This window comes from Dreissena polymorpha, chromosome 16 (genome assembly GCF_020536995.1).
Source record: "Dreissena polymorpha isolate Duluth1 chromosome 16, UMN_Dpol_1.0, whole genome shotgun sequence".
Lineage (NCBI taxonomy): Eukaryota > Metazoa > Mollusca > Bivalvia > Myida > Dreissenidae > Dreissena > Dreissena polymorpha.
Genome location: NC_068370.1, coordinates 34,211,160 through 34,233,441, shown reverse-complemented (window position 1 = coordinate 34,233,441; position 22,282 = coordinate 34,211,160). Strand labels below are relative to the sequence as shown.

At 36.3% G+C, this 22,282-nt stretch overlaps 2 protein-coding genes and 1 long non-coding RNA gene across 13 annotated transcripts in view; 1 reads left to right on the top strand and 2 right to left on the bottom strand.

The window, feature by feature from the left end:
* LOC127861407 (uncharacterized) overlaps positions 1-22,282 on the top strand; it is a 132,245-nt gene that overhangs the window by 96,239 nt on the left and 13,724 nt on the right. The window lies entirely within an intron of this gene.
* On the bottom strand, positions 7,573-11,768 carry LOC127861385 (ectoderm-neural cortex protein 1-like). Of its 6 annotated transcripts, XM_052399820.1 has the most exons (4): positions 11,606-11,696; positions 11,239-11,281; positions 11,024-11,074; positions 7,573-9,780 (listed from the first exon to the last, which is right to left on the bottom strand). In XM_052399820.1, exon 4 carries the CDS (start codon positions 9,758-9,760, stop codon positions 7,790-7,792), a length of 1,971 nt encoding a protein of 656 aa, XP_052255780.1. In that variant the 5' UTR covers positions 9,761-9,780; positions 11,024-11,074; positions 11,239-11,281; positions 11,606-11,696; the 3' UTR covers positions 7,573-7,789. The 6 variants fall into 6 exon arrangements, with proteins under 6 accessions (XP_052255780.1, XP_052255781.1, XP_052255779.1 ...); XM_052399821.1 differs by lacking the exon at positions 11,606-11,696 and having other exon boundaries at positions 11,239-11,552; XM_052399819.1 differs by lacking the exons at positions 11,024-11,074; positions 11,239-11,281 and having other exon boundaries at positions 11,606-11,768.
* Positions 13,911-21,826, bottom strand: LOC127861386 (kelch-like protein 6). Of its 6 annotated transcripts, none has more exons than XM_052399824.1 (4): positions 21,722-21,826; positions 17,802-17,858; positions 17,511-17,559; positions 13,911-16,614 (listed from the first exon to the last, which is right to left on the bottom strand). In XM_052399824.1, the coding sequence occupies exon 4, from the start codon at positions 16,593-16,595 to the stop codon at positions 14,712-14,714; it is 1,884 nt and encodes a 627-aa protein (XP_052255784.1). In that variant the 5' UTR covers positions 16,596-16,614; positions 17,511-17,559; positions 17,802-17,858; positions 21,722-21,826; the 3' UTR covers positions 13,911-14,711. The 6 variants fall into 6 exon arrangements, with proteins under 6 accessions (XP_052255784.1, XP_052255785.1, XP_052255786.1 ...); XM_052399825.1 differs by lacking the exon at positions 21,722-21,826 and adding an exon at positions 21,586-21,714; XM_052399826.1 differs by lacking the exon at positions 17,511-17,559 and having other exon boundaries at positions 21,722-21,824.

Sequence of the window (22,282 nt, the reverse complement as noted above, 5' to 3'; positions counted from 1 at the left end):
CGCACGTCAAAGCTATGACGTGGGCACGTCATAACTATGACGTGCACACGTCATATCTACCGCGTGCGCACGTCATAGCTACGACGTGCGCACGCATAGAAATAGTTAAATAAAATATTTCCTATGTCCCCTTTATGCCGCCGTAAATAAGTACGTGGTACAAATGCATTACTCTTATGATAAGAGCATTTCAAAGAATATCTTTACTCATTGCCTTTTGAGCGACACTGTAAACTTCTTTCAATCAAGAGCCTATTAATAAATCTAGCTAAGCGCACACACACAAGCCCTTGCAAAACATAACAGCAGTCGTACAGACTTACAAAAGTTCACGTACTGAAGGACAACACATATGACTCACTGGATCAGAAAATAGGCTGAATCTGAAGAATTGCACGTCGAACACGAGTTTCGTTTGATAAGGGGGAACAACTTTGGAAGGCGGTTAAACAAATCGCTTTTGTACTGTTGTTATATGGTCTTCCTTTACGAAGTTAGATATTAATTCTCGCGTTAATTTGGGCTTGCCTTACATCTGGGAATATTTTTTTCCACAGTCGAAGCATAATTAATTTTTTATCGACAAAATAAACAAATCTTTCCGGTGAATGACTGCTATAATAGTGTTGAATACATTTCTCTGGTTTTGTATTTCGATGTACTTTTCACAGCTGTTTAGACATGAAATGTTCGTGTCACTGTCGGACTCTTTGTTTCGCAGTGGGTAAGCGTTATTACACGTTAAAAAACCTCACTGTAAAACTGAAATAATGCCAGTCGACCTACATCTCGACAGTAACAAATAAAATTGAAACAATCCGCATTGCCTTAAATTAACCCATTTATGCCTAGTGGACTCTCACATTCTTCTAAATTGGATCATTTTTTTCCCAAAATTAGGGATGTCCAGTACATGTATTTCTATATTTAGAATATTTTTTTACAGAACTTCCTTTAAGCAAACAGCGCAGACCCTGATGGGACGCCGCATCATGCGGCGTCTCATCTGGGTCTACGCTGTTTGCCAAGGCCTTTTTTCTATACGCTAGGCATAAATGGGTTAAACTGATGTCTTAGGTGCGTCATACTTTAATACATTGCTCTTATTACAAAATTGATTTTGATAGAAATGATTGACGACGCATTTTTCATATTTTACCTTGGTTCATACCCGTATATTCTGTTAACAGCAAAGAACATTTTTATTCTATGACTTAACAGAAGTGCATGCTTTATTCAAACCATATGATATAATTTAAGAACATCTTGGTTGCATTCTTTGACGAATTCTTGTTACCAAAACATGTGCATATTTAACGTGCTAGAATGCCCGCGACTTTCTCCTAAGCACGTAAAGTAGGACATGCATACTGATGTAGTTTATATTTAACTTTGAGCAACAGACGTTGTTTTGATTTGAAAATGAATTACACTAATATATCGCAACTATAACGACAACAGCACTGATGTGATACACACACTCAGGACTTATAACACATAACATGTGCTATACTATTGTCCCATATGTCCGCATTTGAAAACTGTATGATTTACGCGGAGGACACGTCTATTCTAAAGCATTCTGAAAAGAGGTCTGTAGCAAACGATTTATCATTAGATTGCAATGGTTTGGCCGATGCAATAAAACACGTTTACCTCATATGTTTATCTGATTTGGTTTCCGGTCTCATTTATGAAAAGCTGCATTCACATCTGAATGCTCACTTCACGCCGGGTATGCGAATACTTCGTTGACGGATGGCACTTCACTAACAGAGAACAACAAACGCCACGCGCGAGAGGTAAGTTCCTCTTCTTTATTTAAAGTTATATCCTAAAGATTAGTTTTTAAGACAAGACACATGGTCGAGTTGATAAATGGTGTATCCTTATGTATTGGGAATACACAATTTCACGGAAGAATGGTACAGTTTTGCCCAAATAATAGAAAATTCGATCGGAAAACAGCATAAACTGGATGAACAGTAAACATTTTAACAAAATAAAACTACTTGAATTATTGCAAGAATTTGTTTGCTATTCCAGCATGTAGAGTAATCACTGTGCTTCAAATACTGAAATTTGATAGTATTCAATGAAATATAAACAAAGATAGTGCATGTTGTAATAGGTGGCATACATAAAGTTGCAGGCACTTTGTTTTCCGATAAAGGGCACTTCAGATTACGGAGACTTTCAACAAAGCGGGCACTCTAATAACTGAGTTTTATCTTCTACCTTAAATGCATTTATTTATATTATGGCTATTCATACGAAACATTTTGAAAATATATTTTTCAAAAATCACATTACTATTAATTTATACTATGTTTATTATAATTGCAATTTTCAAATAAGATAATATTTATTATTAAATAAATGTGTACATAATGAACTTGTTTTTTATTGGTTACTTGAGATTCAGAGAAATGAAAATACAACGGATAATGCGGATCAACACAATCGTGTTTAATTTTACTGATAGCAGGGCTCTAGATAACGGTAGTGAAGGGGTCTTTATGAGGCATATACACATTTGTTCTTCATAAAATCCTATGTCGGTTGTGCTTATTTGAATCGCATCATCAAGACGATACTTATGCGTAGCAACAAAATTAAAGAGAATGGTAAAACTCCCTTAATTTTGAGCCCTACTTATAGGGAGCACTTCCCTTTACGCAACGCTAACGTTTGCTCGAAGTGCGATTCACCTGGCCCTAAATCACTGTATTGGTTGAGTTTAAAGAAACAAGGGTAAAATTAAATCGTAAAAACAACTGATTCTGGAAAAAAGGAATGCGTACATAAAATGTTTAAATGTCATATTATGGAGTCAGTACTAAGTATACCCCCCACAAACGAAGTAGAACTTGTCTGTCTGTCGGTCTGTCGGTCGGTCGGTCCGTATTATGAGTCCGCTCTCTCGGTTTTCATCCGATCTTCACCAAACTTGATCAGAAGTGGTATCTAGATGGAATTCCATGTAGTTACGAGTGGAAAAAACCTTTCCACAACTTTCGCACATGATTGGCCTATGTTCGTCCTCGATGTGTTTCCTTTTATCTTCCTCAGTCTTAAAGAACTGAGTGCACACTGAGCACTTTTTGCATCCATCCTCATGTGTCTTCAAAGGACGCTTCAAGTAGGCTTTCCTAGCATAACTGGCCTAACAAATTCCACACGAGAACCGTTCGCTTGTACACAATTCTTCTTCTAAACTAATGTCCAACAACGAACCGTCGGCGGCATTCATTAGCTCCGATGCACTCATTCTGTAATAAATAATTGTGTCACTTATATGCAACTTCATATGCAGCATGTGTTGTGTTTATATTAAAAACAAAGACGGATATGCATAACTTTTAACATCAGTCGTGTGATTAAATCGACCCCGCCCGTTCTTTTATTGCTATTTTCGTTTACTGGCATTGAGCAAAAAAGTTCCAATAGAATTTCGGACCTGCATCGCTGCTGATATTAATCTCTGAGAGGCAGTTTAAGCAGAGTGATCATTCATGACATGCTATCTAATATATTAGTAAATAGCCTTAGTACCTTCATTTGGACATAAAGATAAATGCTTTAGATCAACCGTTTAGAACGTAATTTAAAATATATGGTCATATAGATTAGACATATCCAATTTGTTTAAGATTTATCTTTCACATTTATACCAATTCATAATCATATTTCAAAGGGATAAGAACATGCTTCGGTAATTCGTTTTTTATTTGCGTACTAAGTACATACATTTTTATTTATTGCCTGCTTACTTTAACAGTATTCCACAGCGAATTCTGCATTTTTGATTCACAAAAAACGAGTGTGTTATATCTGGAAAAAAGTGTCTAGATGTCGGGAAACGAAGTGCCATTGTTTTTTTAGATGATCGGTAAACGAAGTGCAGATGAAAAATGTGCATGCGACTCTTAAAACATTTGAATTTTCTCAAATGCATTAGTAAACTAAAATGTAACATGTTGTAACATTACTGGATATATTGATCTTTTATTTCGAATAGTAAGCACGTTCTTGATTTATTTCCAAGTATGTTTATTTTGTTAAAATATGTACTGATCATTTAATTCATGCTGCTAATCGATGGAATTATATCGTTTTGTTTTAATAATTTAGCGTTTTTCCGCTAATTTCTTTCTTCGCAATACGAAGTGCTATACCATTAATCACCCAAACAATGTTCTGTGTCTAAAAACCAAATAAACAGAACATAAATACAAACAAGAAATATCTTTAAAAAAGATATACGGCGTAAATAGTTTAATGAATGAGATCAAGTATAGCGAATGTCTTTTTCTGTGCAGTTCTTAGCTGCATCACACGCAGTACGGGATGTTACGGGGAGTTTTCGCGGCTTATTTTACATTATAACATATTGCTGGTCATAAACCTATAGATACAAAACAGAAAACCAAAAGAAGAATGGAAGTGAAATTTAAACATATGAGTCAACCGGCCACACGAGAAGTATCCGTATTTATAGGCGCGTTCTTCGAACAAACCTGTTTTAGTGGTTTGTCGGGCATTGCTATTTGATTCGATTATTAACAGTATCAATTATCATCGTGCTAATGCTTAAAGTGATATTAAGGGCATTTTGCACTGTTGAATTGAGCTGAAAAGAATTAACAGGTCAAAAAAGTTAGTTAAAATGTGGTGACTGATTAATTATCTGCAACTCACCTTGCTACCAGTTGTTTATAAAAATATATTTTATATTCGATATTCTTACGTGACCCACCCAGTCCTGTAAGCTGAAATGATCCGTAAAACAATTTCGTGTCTTTGTGTCGTATGAACAAATCTGCACTAAAACTAAATTTAGGTTTAACTCGTAAACGCATGATCAGTTATCAAACGAAAGTACGGTTGATATTCAAATGCATTATTTTTCTCTTTCTGGTATATTGTTTTAGTATGATGATGCTGCATTAATTAATATAAGTGTATATGAAGTAGAAACATCAAAAATAATCAACGGTTGCGATAGACACCTATAAACTGTTACATGCTCATAATATCACTTTAGTACATTAGGCAATATGGACGAATAATTATTGTTAAATTTATCAACAATAATATTTATCATTGTATTGTTGAAAACACATTAAGAATCTATTATTTACATACCATAATTATATTGCTGAATATCTTCATTTAACATATTTCTGGTCTAAAGAAAATTCCAGGTCACCTAGTTCACGGATAGCGTCTTTATTATATAACGATTATTTTACTCGCCGCCAACTCCGGTGATGACCTGTATATAAACTCTGAATGTCCGCGAATTGACCCGATATACCTCGCGGGTTGAAATGCAATGCTTTAAAGTGAGGCCTCGCTTCCGCTGCTCTTTATACTTTTACATGTTAACATGTTGACAGGAATAAGGAAGTAAGTACTAAATATGAGAACATAGCCTTTTAAGTATAAACGCTCTTGCGCTGGTAATACTCTGAAAATAAAAGGTGTACGCACAAACTGTATTGATGTCGAGAATTGAGTGTAAAACTGTTCTATCTATTAAGCCTTTTCATTCGAGATAAAATTGTTTCATACAGTAAAACAGTGTTACAAAGACGCGGATATGTTTCCAATGTTCTGGTGGTATACTCAAATCAGCCAATGGAATAAATGAAGTGTATTCATTCGTACCTAGCCGCGGGAAATTTTATTGGAATTTTATTGGACACTTACAAAGGTCAGGCTAAGGTGAAAAGCTGGCTTATGCAGCTTACGCCGAAAAAGCTGAAGAACTCACCTCTCGCGCGTGGCTTTTGTTGTTCTCTGTTAGTAAAGTGTCATCCGTCAACGAAGTATTCGCATACCCAGCGTGACTTGCATCGAGTTGTTTTTAAGATCAGTCAATCCAGCCGGGGTGCATTGACGTTAAATTCTCAATTATCACAAATACAACTGTTTAGTATTTATTAAAGGACTTTTATACAAATGGAATTTTAAAAACGTGTTATCCAGCAAATATAATAACGTCATTAAATTATAAACACATTAAAACTGTTTAAATATAATAAATATAAATAATTAAATAAATTAAATTAAAAATAATAATCAATTATAGCAGTACTCTATTCCAGTAATGGACTCGATAAGAATCTATGATTTGCCCAACAAACGTCTGTGGTTCTAGTTTTTGCGTTAAATTGTGTGTGGATTTATTATATTTATACGAGCACAAAGGGCGATAAAACTCACTAAAGACTTGATGGCAATCAAAACAATCTTATGTCCCTTTACTGATAATAAATAAACAAGATGTGTTTGTGAAACACTATGTCCCCGTATATGACGTTTGATCTTGAAGGATGATCTTGACCTTGACCCTTCACCACTCAAAATGTGCAGCTTCATGAGATACACATGCATGTCAAATATAAAATTGCTAGCTTCAATATTGCAGAAGTGACATAACATGGGCAATTTTGACCCATATATTTGACCTTGAAGGATGACCTTGACCTTGACCTTTCACCACTCAAAATGTGCAGCTCCATGAGATACACATGTATGCCAAGTATCAAGTTGCTATCTTCAATATTGCAAAAGTACTCATAAACTGAGCGATTTCGGACACATATATTTGACCTCTGACCTTGAAGGAAGACCTTGACCTTTCACCACTCAAAATGTGCAGCTCCATGAGATACACATGCATGCCAAATATCAAGTTGCTATCTTGAATATTGAAACATTGCAAAAATGTACATTAAATGAGCAATTTTGACCCATATATTTGACCTTTGACCTTGAAGGATGACCTTGACCTTTCACCACTCAAAATGTGCAGCTCTATGAGATACATATGCATGCCAAATATCAAGTTGCTATCTTCAATATTGCAAAAGTTATTGCAAATGTTAAAGTTGGCGCAAACCAACCAACAGACCAACCAACAGACAGGGCAAAAACAATATGTCCCCCACTACTATAGTGGGGAACATAAAAATAGTTAGACTTCTAGGCGGAGGGGGGAGGGGGGATATGACAAAGATCGATATTCCATCAGTTTCTACTTTGCATTTATTTCGTAACAGAAAAAATATTTAAATGTCATATTGGCTATATATTGACTACTGTATCAGATTAGCGCAGTGTTTTGTACTATTATTGATTAAAAAAAGAGTAGAGTCGCTTAGAGGTAAAAAATATAATTTTTGTTTGCTAGTGTGCACCCCCATACCTGTCAGGTTAGTTTCCTAATTCCTCGATACATGGGGCCCGCAACCATGATAAAACACTTTCATTCCAATTAGAAAAACCGAGTCAATATACGCCATAATAAGAGATTATCTGTTCAACATCCTTGAATACAGTTATGTTCGGTTTCTTGCGTTTACTTCCCATCGGTGGAGCAGATTAAATGCAGCAAAAGTTGTATAGAAAATTATAAAAATTGAACAAGGTAAACAAATTAAATACCATGTATAACCATAAAACACTACAACAACAAACATAACAAACGAATGCATCTAGCAAAATCTGACATCTATCGCACAAACCACGTCCATACAACATACTATTATATAAAACAACTACTTGATAACAATTGGAGGCAAGTATTTTATGTATTGTGCGCATAAGCAACACAGCTGTAGTGAAAATAAAGATTTTAAATGTATAAAATATTGTTATTTCAGCATATACACATGTATTACAGTATCATAGGATAAATAAGTAAATATTGATGCATCACAGTACATTTGGGGTATATTTGGGACGTAGTGAGATGACAATTGCAGGACATGCAGTTTATTTATGTGCCGGGTATTTTGCGACCGATTGGTTTGTGAGGCCCAATCTGAATTGGTTTCACGGATTTTCGCGTATGTACAAGGAGTCCACATCCCAGCACCTCCATGCCGGTAGTGAGAGGTTTCCCACAAGTTATCTCGCCTGTCTTAATGTCCACGACAAGGACTGCACGGTCCGGTGGGACGTCAGGAACAAGCGGGTCATCATGGGAACTCAAATCTTGTTTCGTTCTTAAAGACCGCGCGCCATCAGTAGCATCGTCGCCTTCTTCTGTATCCCGTTCCGCAGCAACGTCGCCTTCTTCTGTATCCCGTTCCGCAGCATCGCTATAACCAGTGTTTCTATTCTCTGCTTCAGTCTTTCGGGCCACAGCATGCGACTTGCCACCAAATATTGATAATTTACCATTTCGAAGATCGATTCCGAAATTAGTGCGGTTGAAGTGAGGAATGGATGCAATCGTTTCGCACTTCGCTGTCTCGGTGGACACTTTGACGACCTCGCCCCTTGCTGATACTATATACAGAAACTCTCCGCGACAGACGGACCGCGAAAATGCGCAAAGGGTTGGTAGGGAACATAATATACTGGATATTTCCTCTAGTGGGTCGTACGTCTGAATGCAGTCTGTTGGTTCGCGTCTGAATTCTCCGCCGATGACGTAAATAATGCCTTTAACAGCGACTGAAGATGCTCCGAAAACGGGCGCCATCAGTTCTCCCGCCTCGGTCCACTTTTCTGTATCGAAACTGTACGCATACACCTTGTTATTTGCGTGAAATTTGGATTTCCCACCCATCACGAACATACATGTGTCGGTCGCTGATATTGTGTGACCTTGAAGAGGCGTCGACAATTCGCTCAGCGTTTTCCACGTCTGTGAGTTTCCGTTATACCTCGTCAACGTGCCACGTCGTCCGCCGACCACGTACAAACTTTCGCCATGGACGCAGCAAGCCAGACTTTTCCCCACACCTTTCAACGGTGGTAGCGATTTACATCTGTCAGTCCAAATATCTATTGAGTATACATTCACATCAATTTCTTCTATTGCGCAACGCTTGATTATATCGCCATCAGTCTTCGACCGTTCGTCATCTTCGCATAACAGAATAAGCGTCTGTTGTTTTTTGGAGCAATTTCGAAATGTTAATTCGATGTTGCCATGGCCACCCGGATGTTTCGAAACAGACAGTGCCTCCTGAACTAAGGCAGACGCCTCGTCATTGCGTCTTACGATAGGTTCAAATGCTATCTTTTCAACTAAAAAATCGTTATTAATTTCCGATAGACAACAAGTCTTCAAAAGCGCCATAAAATGTTTTTCGCGGGCGTCTTTGTCAAAATCGATCCACTTCTTAATTGCCGACCACACCGACTCTTCTTTGTCAACGTTTAAATTTAAATCACTCAGGATGTCAAGCAGGTCATCAACTTCTAAGGTCAAGAAAATGGACTCCTTGATTATTGAATCGAAATTTTCAAGAATAAATTCCTGCGCCATCCCGGTCACCTGGTCACATAACATTAATTGACCTGTCTTCCATCGTTCTACACAGTTGCTAACAGTCATGCTGTATTCTAAGAAATGCACGCACATGTCTTCTAGAAATTTCATTTGAAATCGGTTGGCTACTTTAAGAAGTTCTGAAACGTCTTCATCTGTTTTATTGTCAAACACAGTCTTGCCCTGCTTTAGTGAGTAAAGAATGGTAAACAGCATATCAAATGTTCCTGCAGAAATATCTTCAAACGTCGCCTTGTTGCTCGCCATTTCGGACATTCCCGAATTAAACATGGCGCGAAAGTAGTCCGAGACGGAAGCAAGAACTACTTTGTGGCAGCGGAATGTTTTTGTATCAGTTTCAATTTCAAAATCGGTGCAAACTTCATCCAGCCATAATGATGTCAGGCCTTTGTGTAGAATAACAGACATATTCTTTTCATCTGCAACTTCTTTTCCACTAGCCATCCTAAACTAATTTCTGCCAACTGAAACATAAATAAAGTCACTTTGTAAATAAAATGACATAAAATCGTCATTTTTAATCTGGAGAATAAAAGAAAACACTATTTTTTATCACAGACATAATATAAGTATCATTCCGGATTAATATTGTCGACGTTAGAAAGTATCGCCACAAGTTGCGTTAATCCAGCCAAAATACTTGTCAGTTATGACAGGATGCAGATTTTACTTTTCAATTACTTCTATGAAAATAGCAACGAGAATTTTGGTCTGACGAACAAACATAAATTACGTGCGTATTTACCATACGGACCTCTATTCACATACCACGTTCATAAACCTAGTTTATGTACTTTTTGAGTTGCCGCTGTGCCAATATTATAGTTTTTACTATGTAACCCTATCAACCACATTTTTTTTGTAATTTCAGTTTTGTCTGCTGCATATTCCCGAAATGGATATCTGTCCACGCAGAGAGTTCAATAAAATTAGCTTGTACTTCCTTCGTTAAAGCAAGACCCACAATTTTCGACGAAAGACGCATTGACGGACAAAACTAACAAGTTTAATCCACCTAGTTTACGTTCTGTTTGACTTATAGCATGATCCAGATTTTAGTTTGTGGATGTTTGTGTAACCATGTCATGTCAAACAAAGAACACACGAACTCATGTAAATATTACCCAATCGACCCTCTGGCCACTTACCAAGTTTCATAAACCTACTTAAGTACTTTTTGAGTTATCGCATGATCCAGATTTAAGTTTTTAATTATTTCAGTAACCATAGCAACCTCCTTTTAACCGACGAAAAAAGCGTGAAATAACACGCACATTCCCCATCGTAGCCTCTATGCACACACCGAGCTTCATCAACTTAGTTCAAGTACAGTTTCAGTTATCGCAAGATCAAGATTAGGGCGGAAAACCGGTCATACAGACAGACGAACGGGAGGACAATAGGTATACCTATAGTTCCCTGGTTACATCGGTAGGAGACACTAGAGCAATATATTAAGCAAATGACCATCGTACCCCAAAAAGGAGTAGTGGAATGTAATAAACTATCCACGTACTTTGACAGTGAAAGCGAAACAGCTGTAAGATTCAATACACATACTTTAACAGTGAAAGCGAAACAGCTGAAACTAGATATTCAGAATAACGAACAATAACGGACTTAAAAAATGTTATCCGATAAATGTTTTACATAATGTAAACAACACAATAACTTAAATAAACATTTAAAAACAGCAACATCCTTTACACAAAATAACGCATATTGCATGTATGCGTCCGAAGTCACTTCAAGTTGCATCTGAAAACGAAAGAGGAAGTGGTTTAATTAAATTAGAACTCCTAACCTGAGCTTTAAAGTTTTGAACAGAATACAGGAAAACAGACTATTGTTAACGCAAGATTCGTGTTTACATTAACATAACTTGACGTTATCTTATATACATATGAAACAATAGAACTTACGTTTTTCGCAGTGTACAAAAACGCTTTGTACTATATCGACTTACTACAAAGACACAAAATACCGATTATATAACTCTACCCGATAACACGATCTTACAGCGTAAAGTGCGCTGGCTATATTTACTTATATGTAAATATGAATACAAGAGATTGCAGTTTTTTCCATGCCTTTTAATAATATGTATAAATGCATTTAGAAACATTTCATGAATTCATTAGCATAACGATATCGATATGTCGAGTGCACATGATTTGATTAAGATAATAATAAGTCATGTATAGGTTAACAGTTTGAATAAATTGATCAAATTAATATTGACAAAAACAACAACAACATGACTGTATGCTACAGAGATCAGCACCTTACCTCGTTAATATATTTTATGTTATCCACAGAAAACTAACGTCGAATAGAAATGTAAAACAGGTTTCGTTTTAATTCACTGCAAAAATAATCATAAACAACGTGAAACGCGCTGTGAAGAACGCTGGTATAAATAGCACGTTTTATCATTCAGCAAACTGAAGTACACAGGATGCAGATCGATAAGTCAGTCGAGAGATACAAAAGATAGGGAATGCTAGATTTTCTATGTGTACCGTCTCAATGCTGAACACATTAAGACGAAGTTCATTATTAATTTTGTCTATTGCAAACCTATGTGAGGTGCCATTCAAATTTTCGACGTTACTTTCAAGCTCATCTTTAAATCGTGCCCTGGTTACGAATCGATTTGGAGACTACCTATTAGATATATGAAGAGCTACCAATATTCGTATCATGAATGGGCGATTACATAACATCCATAACATAGCTAATTTAACGTGATATCGAGGATGAATATCACTTTGTTCTTATATGTCCTTATTATTCAGATGTACGGAAAACATTAATACCAAAGTCTATCGTCCAAATATGTAAATACAACAAAGTGTTAAGAAAACTAGCCATGTCTGGTTTAAAATGCTATTAAATGCAAGAGAATGTCTTATATATGTAACGGTAGTATATTTTTTTCTCATTTCTTCAAACTATGCAGCAATCATTACAAATAAGTTTTAGATTTAAATAGATTTCTCAATTGTGAATTTCTGTACACATACATACTAGATATTGTACGTATATTTTATCGCAAATAAAATTGGTGGCTTGATTTGAAGCATAGAATAAAATAAATTATGAAGTGAAGCGAATACCAGTATTCAGTCGACACCCAATTGATTTGTTGATTTATAACGTGTTATTTACGTATATATCTGAACGTTTTTTGTGTATGTTGGTTGAAGGTATGTGAATGCAATTTGGCAACCAAAACCTAATGAATTATTTATTGACATAAATGTAAACTAAGTCAACATTAAAATATCAACAAAGTGTCAATTTTTTTATTCATCAAGAAAGACGTAACTTATTTACACTATTCAGTATTTTGCAATAGTATGAATACAACATATAGACTTTCCAAAAACGCACACAAGTTATGAAACATCTGATATTTGTCATGTTATCCTGCTCACATGAACACACAGTTCTCATTGGTTGCTTTATGATACTGTGATGCCCGTCGTCCGTCAGCATGATTTTATTCACCTTATACTCCTGATCCCGTACACAGATTATAACACAATTTCACAGTGAGGATTCTTGGGTTACTCTCGAAGTTGTTCAAATTGTTACAGTACGTTTCTTAAGTAGGTAATCAGACTAAAATAAACATTCACAATGAAAACTTCACAATCTTCTCTAAAACTGAAAATGTCAGGGGATTAGATTAAGGGTGCAGCATCGTTTAGTGGTCCTCTACTACGTCTGTTTAAGTCATTCCCTGGGGTCGAAAAGGCCACTCCAGATGGGAAAAACACGATTTTTACAGACTAATAAAGGAACATTTCTTCCAAAGTCTTCCCCGAAATTACAATGCCCGGACCCAGAGTGGTTATCTTTGGAATATAACACTGAATTGCGGTCTCATAACAATGTTGTCCCAATAATGTCCGTGTGGTAAAAAGAAGCATCGCCCTGTTTGTTTCTTTGAATTAAATGTAAAACATGACAACCAGATCACTAGGCAGTTTTCCTTATAAAGCATATAAAGCATCCTTATGAACACTTCATATGTCATATTATTTCTAAATCGTTGTGAAACTATGAAAACATCTGTTTTAACGATAGGTTGCTTGGTCAAGGAAACATCACATAAGCTGCCCATGACAGTTCAGTTCCGTCGGTCTCAGTAAAGCGACCGAGGGCATGTGTCCATGTTTCAGCAATTCATATAGATTCTGCAATCACAATGTAATGCAATGTACGAACTTTCACATAAAAGTCCATAACCCAAACTTGAATTTAGTTATATGTTGTCAAGTCTTTCTTTTAAATATAACTTTCGTTTAATTATCTGAGATTTTAAGTCTGTAGATGTATTTTGTTCGAGTAAAATCAAGCCAATAATTGTGTTAATGTATTTAATTTCAAAAGGCATGCTGTTGTTGATTAGTACAGGTCCTGTGATCCCATATGGACATTCCATATAACACGCATTGCCCTTTAGCTTGAATGTAATTAATGCAAATTATAAATCGAATGAAAACGCGAAATGGTTCATTAACTTTTAATCGGTCGTCAAAGTTGGGGCAAAAGTGTCCATGTAGCGAAAAAAAAACTCAATGCATTCGATCCAACGCATTTTATTTTATAACAATGCTATTTAGTAATTCTGAAATGTCTCTGTATTTAAAAAGCTATTGTCGAACATAACAAAATAAACATTAAACATATCACAAATTTCCGATATTACACACGCTGCGCAATTAATCTAGAAATCATGCTCACATGAAACATACATAATAATATAAATTAAAGCAAGAGCACCGCATAACGGGTGCCACGCTTGGCTGCGAAAGCTTGCCATATTTTTATATATTTGTTTTAGAGGTCACAGTGACCTTGACCTTTGACCTAGTGACCCAAAATGGGTGTGGCGTATAGAACTCATTAATGTGCATCTACAAATGAAGTTTCAAAGTTGTAGGTGGAAGCACTTTGATGTTAGAGCCAATGTAAAGGTTTTAGCACGACGCCGTCGGACGGCTGACGGCGGACGACTCGCAGGCTATGACAATACCTCGTGTTTTCTCCGAAAACAGCCTCGCTAATAATAAAAAATGTATGAATTCTATTTCAACAAATGCATACAACAAACCACAAAACAAACCAGTAATAATTCGATTTTCAAATACATGTAAATGTTATCGACATATTGTGACGCTGACTAAATATTTTAACAAAGTAATAAAATAAATATTCACCCCAGTTACAATTACGTTTTAATGATGTCAGTGTTCATCTCATATATAAATCATACAACAATCAAATTAAACGCACTCCATGCATAGCATTTAATGGCAACTTATGTAACTGTTTATAGGGTTAATTAACAAATCAAACCCAAAACACACATCAACACTCAACCTCATTTCACGATGTCATGTACGAGGAGTCCACAACCCATCACCTGCATGGCCGTCTGGAGGGGCTCGCTACCAGTTATCTCTCCTGTCTTAGTGTCCACAACAAGGACTTCATGAACCATCCGGTTTTCAAACGAAACCAACTGTGAATCTTCTTTAAATGACTCTGGAAGTGACATTTCAATTTCGTGGCCTTCTTCCTCGTCCTCTTCATCTCCGCTATCAAGTTCGAGCTCTTGGTGCTTCACTTTAGGCTCTTGTATGGCAACCACTCCAAGGCCGCCAAAGATATACAATTTACCATCGCGTAAATCGATTCCGAAGTTTTTTCGGTTAAAGTTTGCAATCATAGCAACAGTTTCACATGTTCCAGCCGTCGTAGAAATCTTAAAGACTTCGCCGGATGACGATACTATATATAGAAAAACACCTCTGCAGAGTGTGCGAGAGAATTCACACGGAGAAGGCAGTGAATAGAAAATACTGCAAGCTTTGTCTCGGGTATCATAAGACTGTATGCAATCGGCTGGATTGTGACCAAGCTTGCCTCCAACGATGTATATTACCCCATTGACAGCAATTGAGGAAGCTCCCACAACTGGGGCAAGAATTTCTCCCTCCTCCCTCCACTGATTGGTATCTAAAAAATAGGCGAACACGGAAGAGTTAGCTTGAAAAGCATGTTTTCCACCAAGGACAAACAAACATCCATCCACCGCCGCCATGGTGTGACCTTCAAGCGGCGTTGGCATGTCTTCAAGATTGACGGTTCCCATAGATGGCCCTTTAAGTTTCATCAAAGTGCCATCGGTTCCGCCAACAATATAAAGAGCGTCGCCATGAACACAGCAAGCAGGTCTAGAACCGACGCCATCCAGAGACCCCGTGCGTTTCAAGTTGCGTGAAGTGAAATCCAAACTGTACACATCCAACGTGGCAACGTCCGTTGAACTTTGTTTCTTGCCAAAGGGTCTTATCTTTCCAACTTGATCAAAGTCATCATTAGATTTGCATAGGGCAATCAATGTCTGATGTTTTGTGTAGCAATTACGAAATGTCAGTTCTACGTTCCCATGGTTACCTGGGTGCTTTGTAAGTAAAACAGCTTCTTTTACTAAACACGACACATCGTCGCTGCCTCTGACCAATGGATCAAATGCGATATTTTCAAGGAAAAAGTCCTGGTCGATTTCCGACAGGCAACAGTTCTTGAACAGCGTAAAGAAATGCTTCTTACGACTATCTTCTTCAACGGATATCCATTTTTTGATTGCTTTCCAAATAATGGTCTCTTCTTTAACGTACAGATTTGGATCATTTAGGATCTTATTTAAATCTTCAAACTCTAATGTCAATAAAACGGGCTCCTCTACCAAGTCTCCAAACTCGTCGAGAATGAAATCCCAAGCCATTTTAGTTACGGAGTCGCATAAAATTAATTGACCAGTTTTCCATCTTTCAACACAGTTGGTTACAGACATCGTTGCTGCAAAATATTCAGTGCATATTTCTTGCAGGAATTTCATTTGAAATCTCATGGACATATTGAGAAGTGCTGTAACGTCTTCCTCGGATTTGTTTTCGAAGATATTCATGTTCTTTTTTCGTGGGTATAGAATTTCAAAAAGTATTTCAAACGCGTCCGCAGAAATATCTTGAAACGTCGCCCTGTTCTCAATCGCTTCTGTCATTCCGGAGCTAAACATGGCGCGAAAGTAGTCTGACATGGCAGCAAGAACTACTTTGTGACAGCGGAATGTCTTGGTGTCAGTTACTATTTCAAAATCTGTACACACTTCGTCCAACCACAGCTCTGTCAGACCCTTGTGGATGGCAACAGATAGGTCTCTGCTCTTGTCTTGCCCCTCCAATGCCTTTGATGCCATATTTGACTGGAGGCGCAATCTGTTAATGACAAAGGGCATGTCATATATTCAATACATTGTTGCAAAAGATAAATTAAGCTGTGTTTAAAACAAATCGTAACTTTTCTACTCGGTGTAAAAAAACGAGAACTCAAGTAGATCGAGAGCCGCTTATGAATAGGCTAATGGCTGTATCCAATGTGATTTCTTGGTCCCATGCTCACACACGTTTAATTGTTTCTTGACATTTAAAGGGGCCTTTTCACAGATTTCGGCATGTTTTGAAGTTTGTCATTAAATGCTTTATATTGATAAATGTAAACATTGGATCTAAAAAGCTCTAGTAAAAATCAAAAATAAAGTTTAAAAAAAGGAAAAAAGTAGCCCGCAGAAGGGCTCGAACCAGTGATCCCGGAGTCCTGGAGTAAAAACGAATTAGATCGCTCGGCCAACCTGCCAAGTATAAATGAGTGACGTATTTTGTACTATATATACGAAATCTTCGTAGTTTCACAAAATTAAACAACAACAGAACTCTCCAAATTATTCAATCGTTTCGCGTTGCAACGCTCTATAATTTTAAGGTTTTTAAATCGTCAAAAGATGCATATAGTGGCTATATTAGACACTATTAAATGTTCAGTATTACTGTTTCCTCACACATATCCTAACTAAAAAGAAAATTTGCGAATCTGAAACAACATTTATCAATTTTGTCAATTTACCAAAACGTGAAAAGATCCTTTTAACAAATAGAATTGACCTGATCTTGAACGACAGGTGGGTTTATACGGGGCGGCACAAAAGGAAAAAAGTCCAGATTATTTTTTTAATCACTCTCAATTGTTTATAATGAATCATATGTAACGTGCGTCATTGATGTAGTAAATTTATTGTATGAGTTATAAGCATGCATATTTTTTCAGTATTTCGTACCTTTTGCAAAGGCTGTCGTCCACTTCAACAATTCTTTGCTAATGGGTTGCTGAAACACAACAATTTAATTTGTGTGATATAAAATGGGCGGAGTCGGGCCATTGAGCATGTTATGTCATAAAATGAAATGCAAATCAGCTGAAATCGAAACTTATTGTCTACTGCTATAAGTTCAATGTGGAACTTCAGTTATTTATGTATGTAAATATATATTTTGTTTAAGTCATCAATAATCAAAGCGATGACGGCACAGCAGTTGTTCGCTCTTTGAACGTATTTAATATTACTTACAGTGACAGTACATGTAGTTCGACTTTTCAACGTAGACCAATCGGACGGCCACAAAACCTGCAAACACCAATATAATTTACTTTTTACTGTCCACAGTGGTGAGATTTTGAAGAAAAAACCGCAAAGGAAGAAAATGACTTTGATTTAAAATCTATCATAATTACATACAGGATTCACACAAATCCAACTTATGATAACATCGCTGCAAAAGAAATTCAACGTATATCTAAGTTGGCGCTAAAGACATGTCTATGAGTCTAAAAAGAATTAACAATAACATAATTCTAATAATAAATGTATTGGTATCAAAGAGTATTGTAATAAATGCTCAATCAAATAACATTGCATTATAATTTAATATATTTTTCGCCTGAAATTAAATGCTTCATTTAATGTATTTCCATTTCATTTTTATTCATTTTCATGTACTGAAATTAACGTGTAACTCTTCTACTCTCCCACCCGTCAGCAATATTTTTATGAACGTACCATCTAATGCAATGTTTAAGTCGTAAATTAACGTATTTCTTCAATAGTTTCAATGGGTCAATACTTTCTTATCGTGTGCATTTATTCCTATTAAAATTGTCATCATAAAATACTACATGTACTGAATTGCAAATATGAACACATGGCTATATAAAAGCGAAATATACATACAATGGAATTAAAAACTTTAAAGGTTATTATTTTCACAACTTACTCTCCATACGGATTCAATTGCTCACCATTTACTTTTAACTTTTCATAAGTAACTATTGTTTACAGTGTGTGAGGATGATGCCCGACATTGGCTTTAATGTACTGTATTGATTATCGTTTTATATTACGTAAATGGTGAAACTGTAATTATTTGTTAAACAATCAACGGTAAACGATTACTTAATTGACCGACGATTACTGAACAATTACCATAGTCCAATATAGCCATTATATGAATCTTTTGAGATTTGAAAACCTAAAAATTATAAAGCGTTGCGACGCAAAACGATTGAATAATTTGGATAGTTCTGTTGTTGTCGTTTAAATTTACGAAACTACGAAGATTGCTTATATAGGGTATAAAATACTCAACTGCGTATACCCGGCGGAATAGCCGAGAGGGCTATTGCGTTTTTACTTCAGACTTACGCCAGGACTCCAGGGGTCACTGGTTCGAGCCCTGGTACCGGCTACTTTTTTTTCCTTTTTTAAATTTGATTCTTGATTTTTTACTGGAGCTTTTAAGATCCAATATTTACATTTATCAATATAAAACATTCATTTATCAATATAAAACATTTAATGACAAACTTCAAAATATGCCAAAATCTGTGAAAAGTCCCCTTTAAAGGACAAGGTTACTTCGCCAAGGGATAGCTGACAATTGAAAAAGACCTTTTTTCTCGCTCCTTGCGCGCTGCGCCGCTTTTACGGCCTCTCTAAACGCCACAAGCCTTCAATCCGAACCCCAGAACGGTTTCCCCAGCACGTTCAGCGTACTGAGTACCGCAGTCGTGGGACACTTCCATTATCTTCATATCTCCCACGAAAATCTTGCCTGTATCCATGCCCAAGGTTCGCTCCGTCCGTCCTTTGCGCTGCCACCTCCGCTGCTCCTGTCCATCTTCCGGCGATGTAGTGAAACCACTATCCACCTACGGACAATTACCAGCGGGAAAGGACGTCCGGGTCGAGGTAAGACGGTACTCGTTTGATTAACAGAGCCGCCCACAGAAGTTCCCTATCCGACTCTACTCAGACGATGTAGTGAATCTACTATCCACCTTTTGACAATTACCATTCCTCATGGCGATTCTTCGGAGTCTTCAAGAAAATCTTCTGCGAGTGACACTCGCCTCGGTCGCGACGTACAAGCTCCAGCTGCTGACCGAGCTCTTTTAAATTAGGGAATACTGATACATGCATAGAGTAGCCTTGACTTTTTTTAATCTGACCGATTCAATCGCCATGGTCGATTTTGTCGATCGAAAACGCTAAAATATCCTGCCTTTAAAATAAAGTTAGAAAACTACGGGGTTATTTTTTAATAATAAAATTCAATAAAAAGGTTTAAATTGTTTTTTTTGTCACTTGCTTGTCGCATATTTACCGAATGAAATGTGTGTTATTAATTGCACGTTTATGCAAACAACACGTAAATGTTCGTTACTAAAAAATATAGTACGGGAGATCACATCATATGTGTCCTCACATTGTTTATTATGAGGTTTTTTTTTACCTTCTAAATATATGGTATTCTTATATTTGATTAACATACAGTTTTTTTTACAAACATGCAAATCATACTTTTAAAGCCGTGTTACGCGAAAATGGGTCTTATGGTGTGTTGGCTAGCGTAGCTAAAGCACCGTCTGCGCAGTTGCGCAGTCTGGTCATAAGCTGCGATGTCCGCTATAAATCACACAAGGTTTCGTGGCCTTATTATGTATCTCCTGACCTTCTGGGAGATGCGCAGGCTGGACCGTAGCTACGATAACCGCATATGGCAAAATACGAATTTTCGCATACCTTTGATTCTTCTAAATGGAACATCTTAGGACAATACGTTTCGATAGAAAATTAAAGTCAATCTTGGTTATTTATATCAAACTGGCAAATTTCGGTAGCCTATTCAGTCTTTCAAAAACGATTTTCATACCAACTGAACGAGTACGGCAACCATTTGTGGGTAGATAATGAAACGGGTTCTGTATTATCATGGCACTATATTATTTCGGTAGTTTTTGTTATTTCGGTAGTTTTTGTTTCCAAATCTTGAAAGCACTATCGTGCTATAAACGTTTATCGATAGTCAATTATGTCTTCCCCGGACGATTTAGTGACCAAGTACCGAGTCAAACTGCGAAGTAATATTTAAAAATATGACACGCAATAATATCGGAAATGATCAAAACGTTGGCATGCAAATAAATTAACCAATATTTTACACACAGCAATAAGGTCGTGGTTAAATCAGATATTCGATATACTATCAACTTGCCAATGGAGAATCACATGCCAAAAAAGTTAAATATTTCCATTAGAATTTGGTCCTTTTGGCTTTTGTATATATGTGACAAGATGTAAAAATAAATGCTTTTATATCATTTTTCTGTATTATTAATTTATTTTGCAGCAGTACACTTCTGATTTTTTTGCAAAAATGACCAATGAGAGTACGACAATAAAACATATCATATGATCACAAACACTATAAAATAAACAGTTTATAACGCTGTCATCTAACCATATTGCAGATTAAAAAAGGTTTCATTGAAAATAAATAAACATTTCCTATAATAAATTAAAATGATGTACACAAAAGCATTAACTATCGCCAATAAAGGATCACTGCTTACAGCATTATCTCCCCCCCCCCGTCAGATCAACAGTTGGAGCGTCTTTTTATAAATTAGAAAAATTGAACATTTATCCAAGGGACACACTATGCAACAACTGTTTTTGATTTGATTATATGTTTTTCATGAAATACACGATAGTGACCCCCTATAAGTGTTACCCCCTATTGGCGAGTTGACTGTACTCCTTTTTCTTAAAATAAAAACAAAACGAAAGTAGGTGAAGTGTAACACTTGAAATTGTTCAAATCCCCCATACAAGTCATATTGGTAGTGCGATAAATTGCGAATTAAAAATATAAAAGCTAACATAATCAAGCAACTTTTACAAACGTACTTAATCATTAATATGCGAAACGAAATCAGACCATATTGACATAAGATGCAAATCGAAAGTAGGAGTGACGTTTCAACTTCAAATATTTTGCAATTTTAATACTTACAATTACATTCACTAACAGGTTATATTTAAAATTAAATATATATTGTTGTTTAAGAGACCTTAACATTTCAAATATACAGCTTGAATGCGCGAAAGTAGAAACACAATTGAAGTAAATAATGTTCACTTGTACTTACGTATTTGAGATAACAGACTGCCCGATTCCACACAGTTTTCTCCCATATTACCTGAACGAAATAGCAGGGGAGAGAACTATCTATGAGTATGAGGCGTCTTATAGTTATGGTTTCCTGTCATCGATATGGATATTGCGTGAATGGGTCAGGCAAAGACGAAAAATCGACGAAAAACAACAACATGTGATTGGTGACTTCATCTGATGTAAATAAACGTGTGTATAGAAAAAACTTTGTAAAGGCTTATATAGCAGTCTTTCATTAATATAGTCTAAATAATTTGATTAGAATATAAAGACGTAAATTTAATAAAATGTGCCATCGTGTGCTTTTATCTAGTAAATGGAGTTATTTCAATGTACTATGAAAGATAATGTACGGAATCGCCTAAAAGATAATGTACGGAATCGCCCAATGGTTCGGCTTCGTTGTATTTGATATTGTTTAGTTATTGTTTGAGTGAATATTGTGTTATAAGATGATATATCATTCTAGTATTTACATCGTAATGATATTACAGCAGTAGTAATAGTAGTAGTAGTAGTAGTAGTAGTAGTAGTA

Excerpts from the sequence above, each read along its gene's own strand:
- LOC127861385 (XM_052399819.1), bottom strand. The coding sequence starts at position 9,760 with ATGGCTAGTGGAAAAGAAGTTGCAGATGAAAAGAATATGTCTGTTATT.
- LOC127861386 (XM_052399824.1), bottom strand. The coding sequence starts at position 16,595 with ATGGCATCAAAGGCATTGGAGGGGCAAGACAAGAGCAGAGACCTATCT.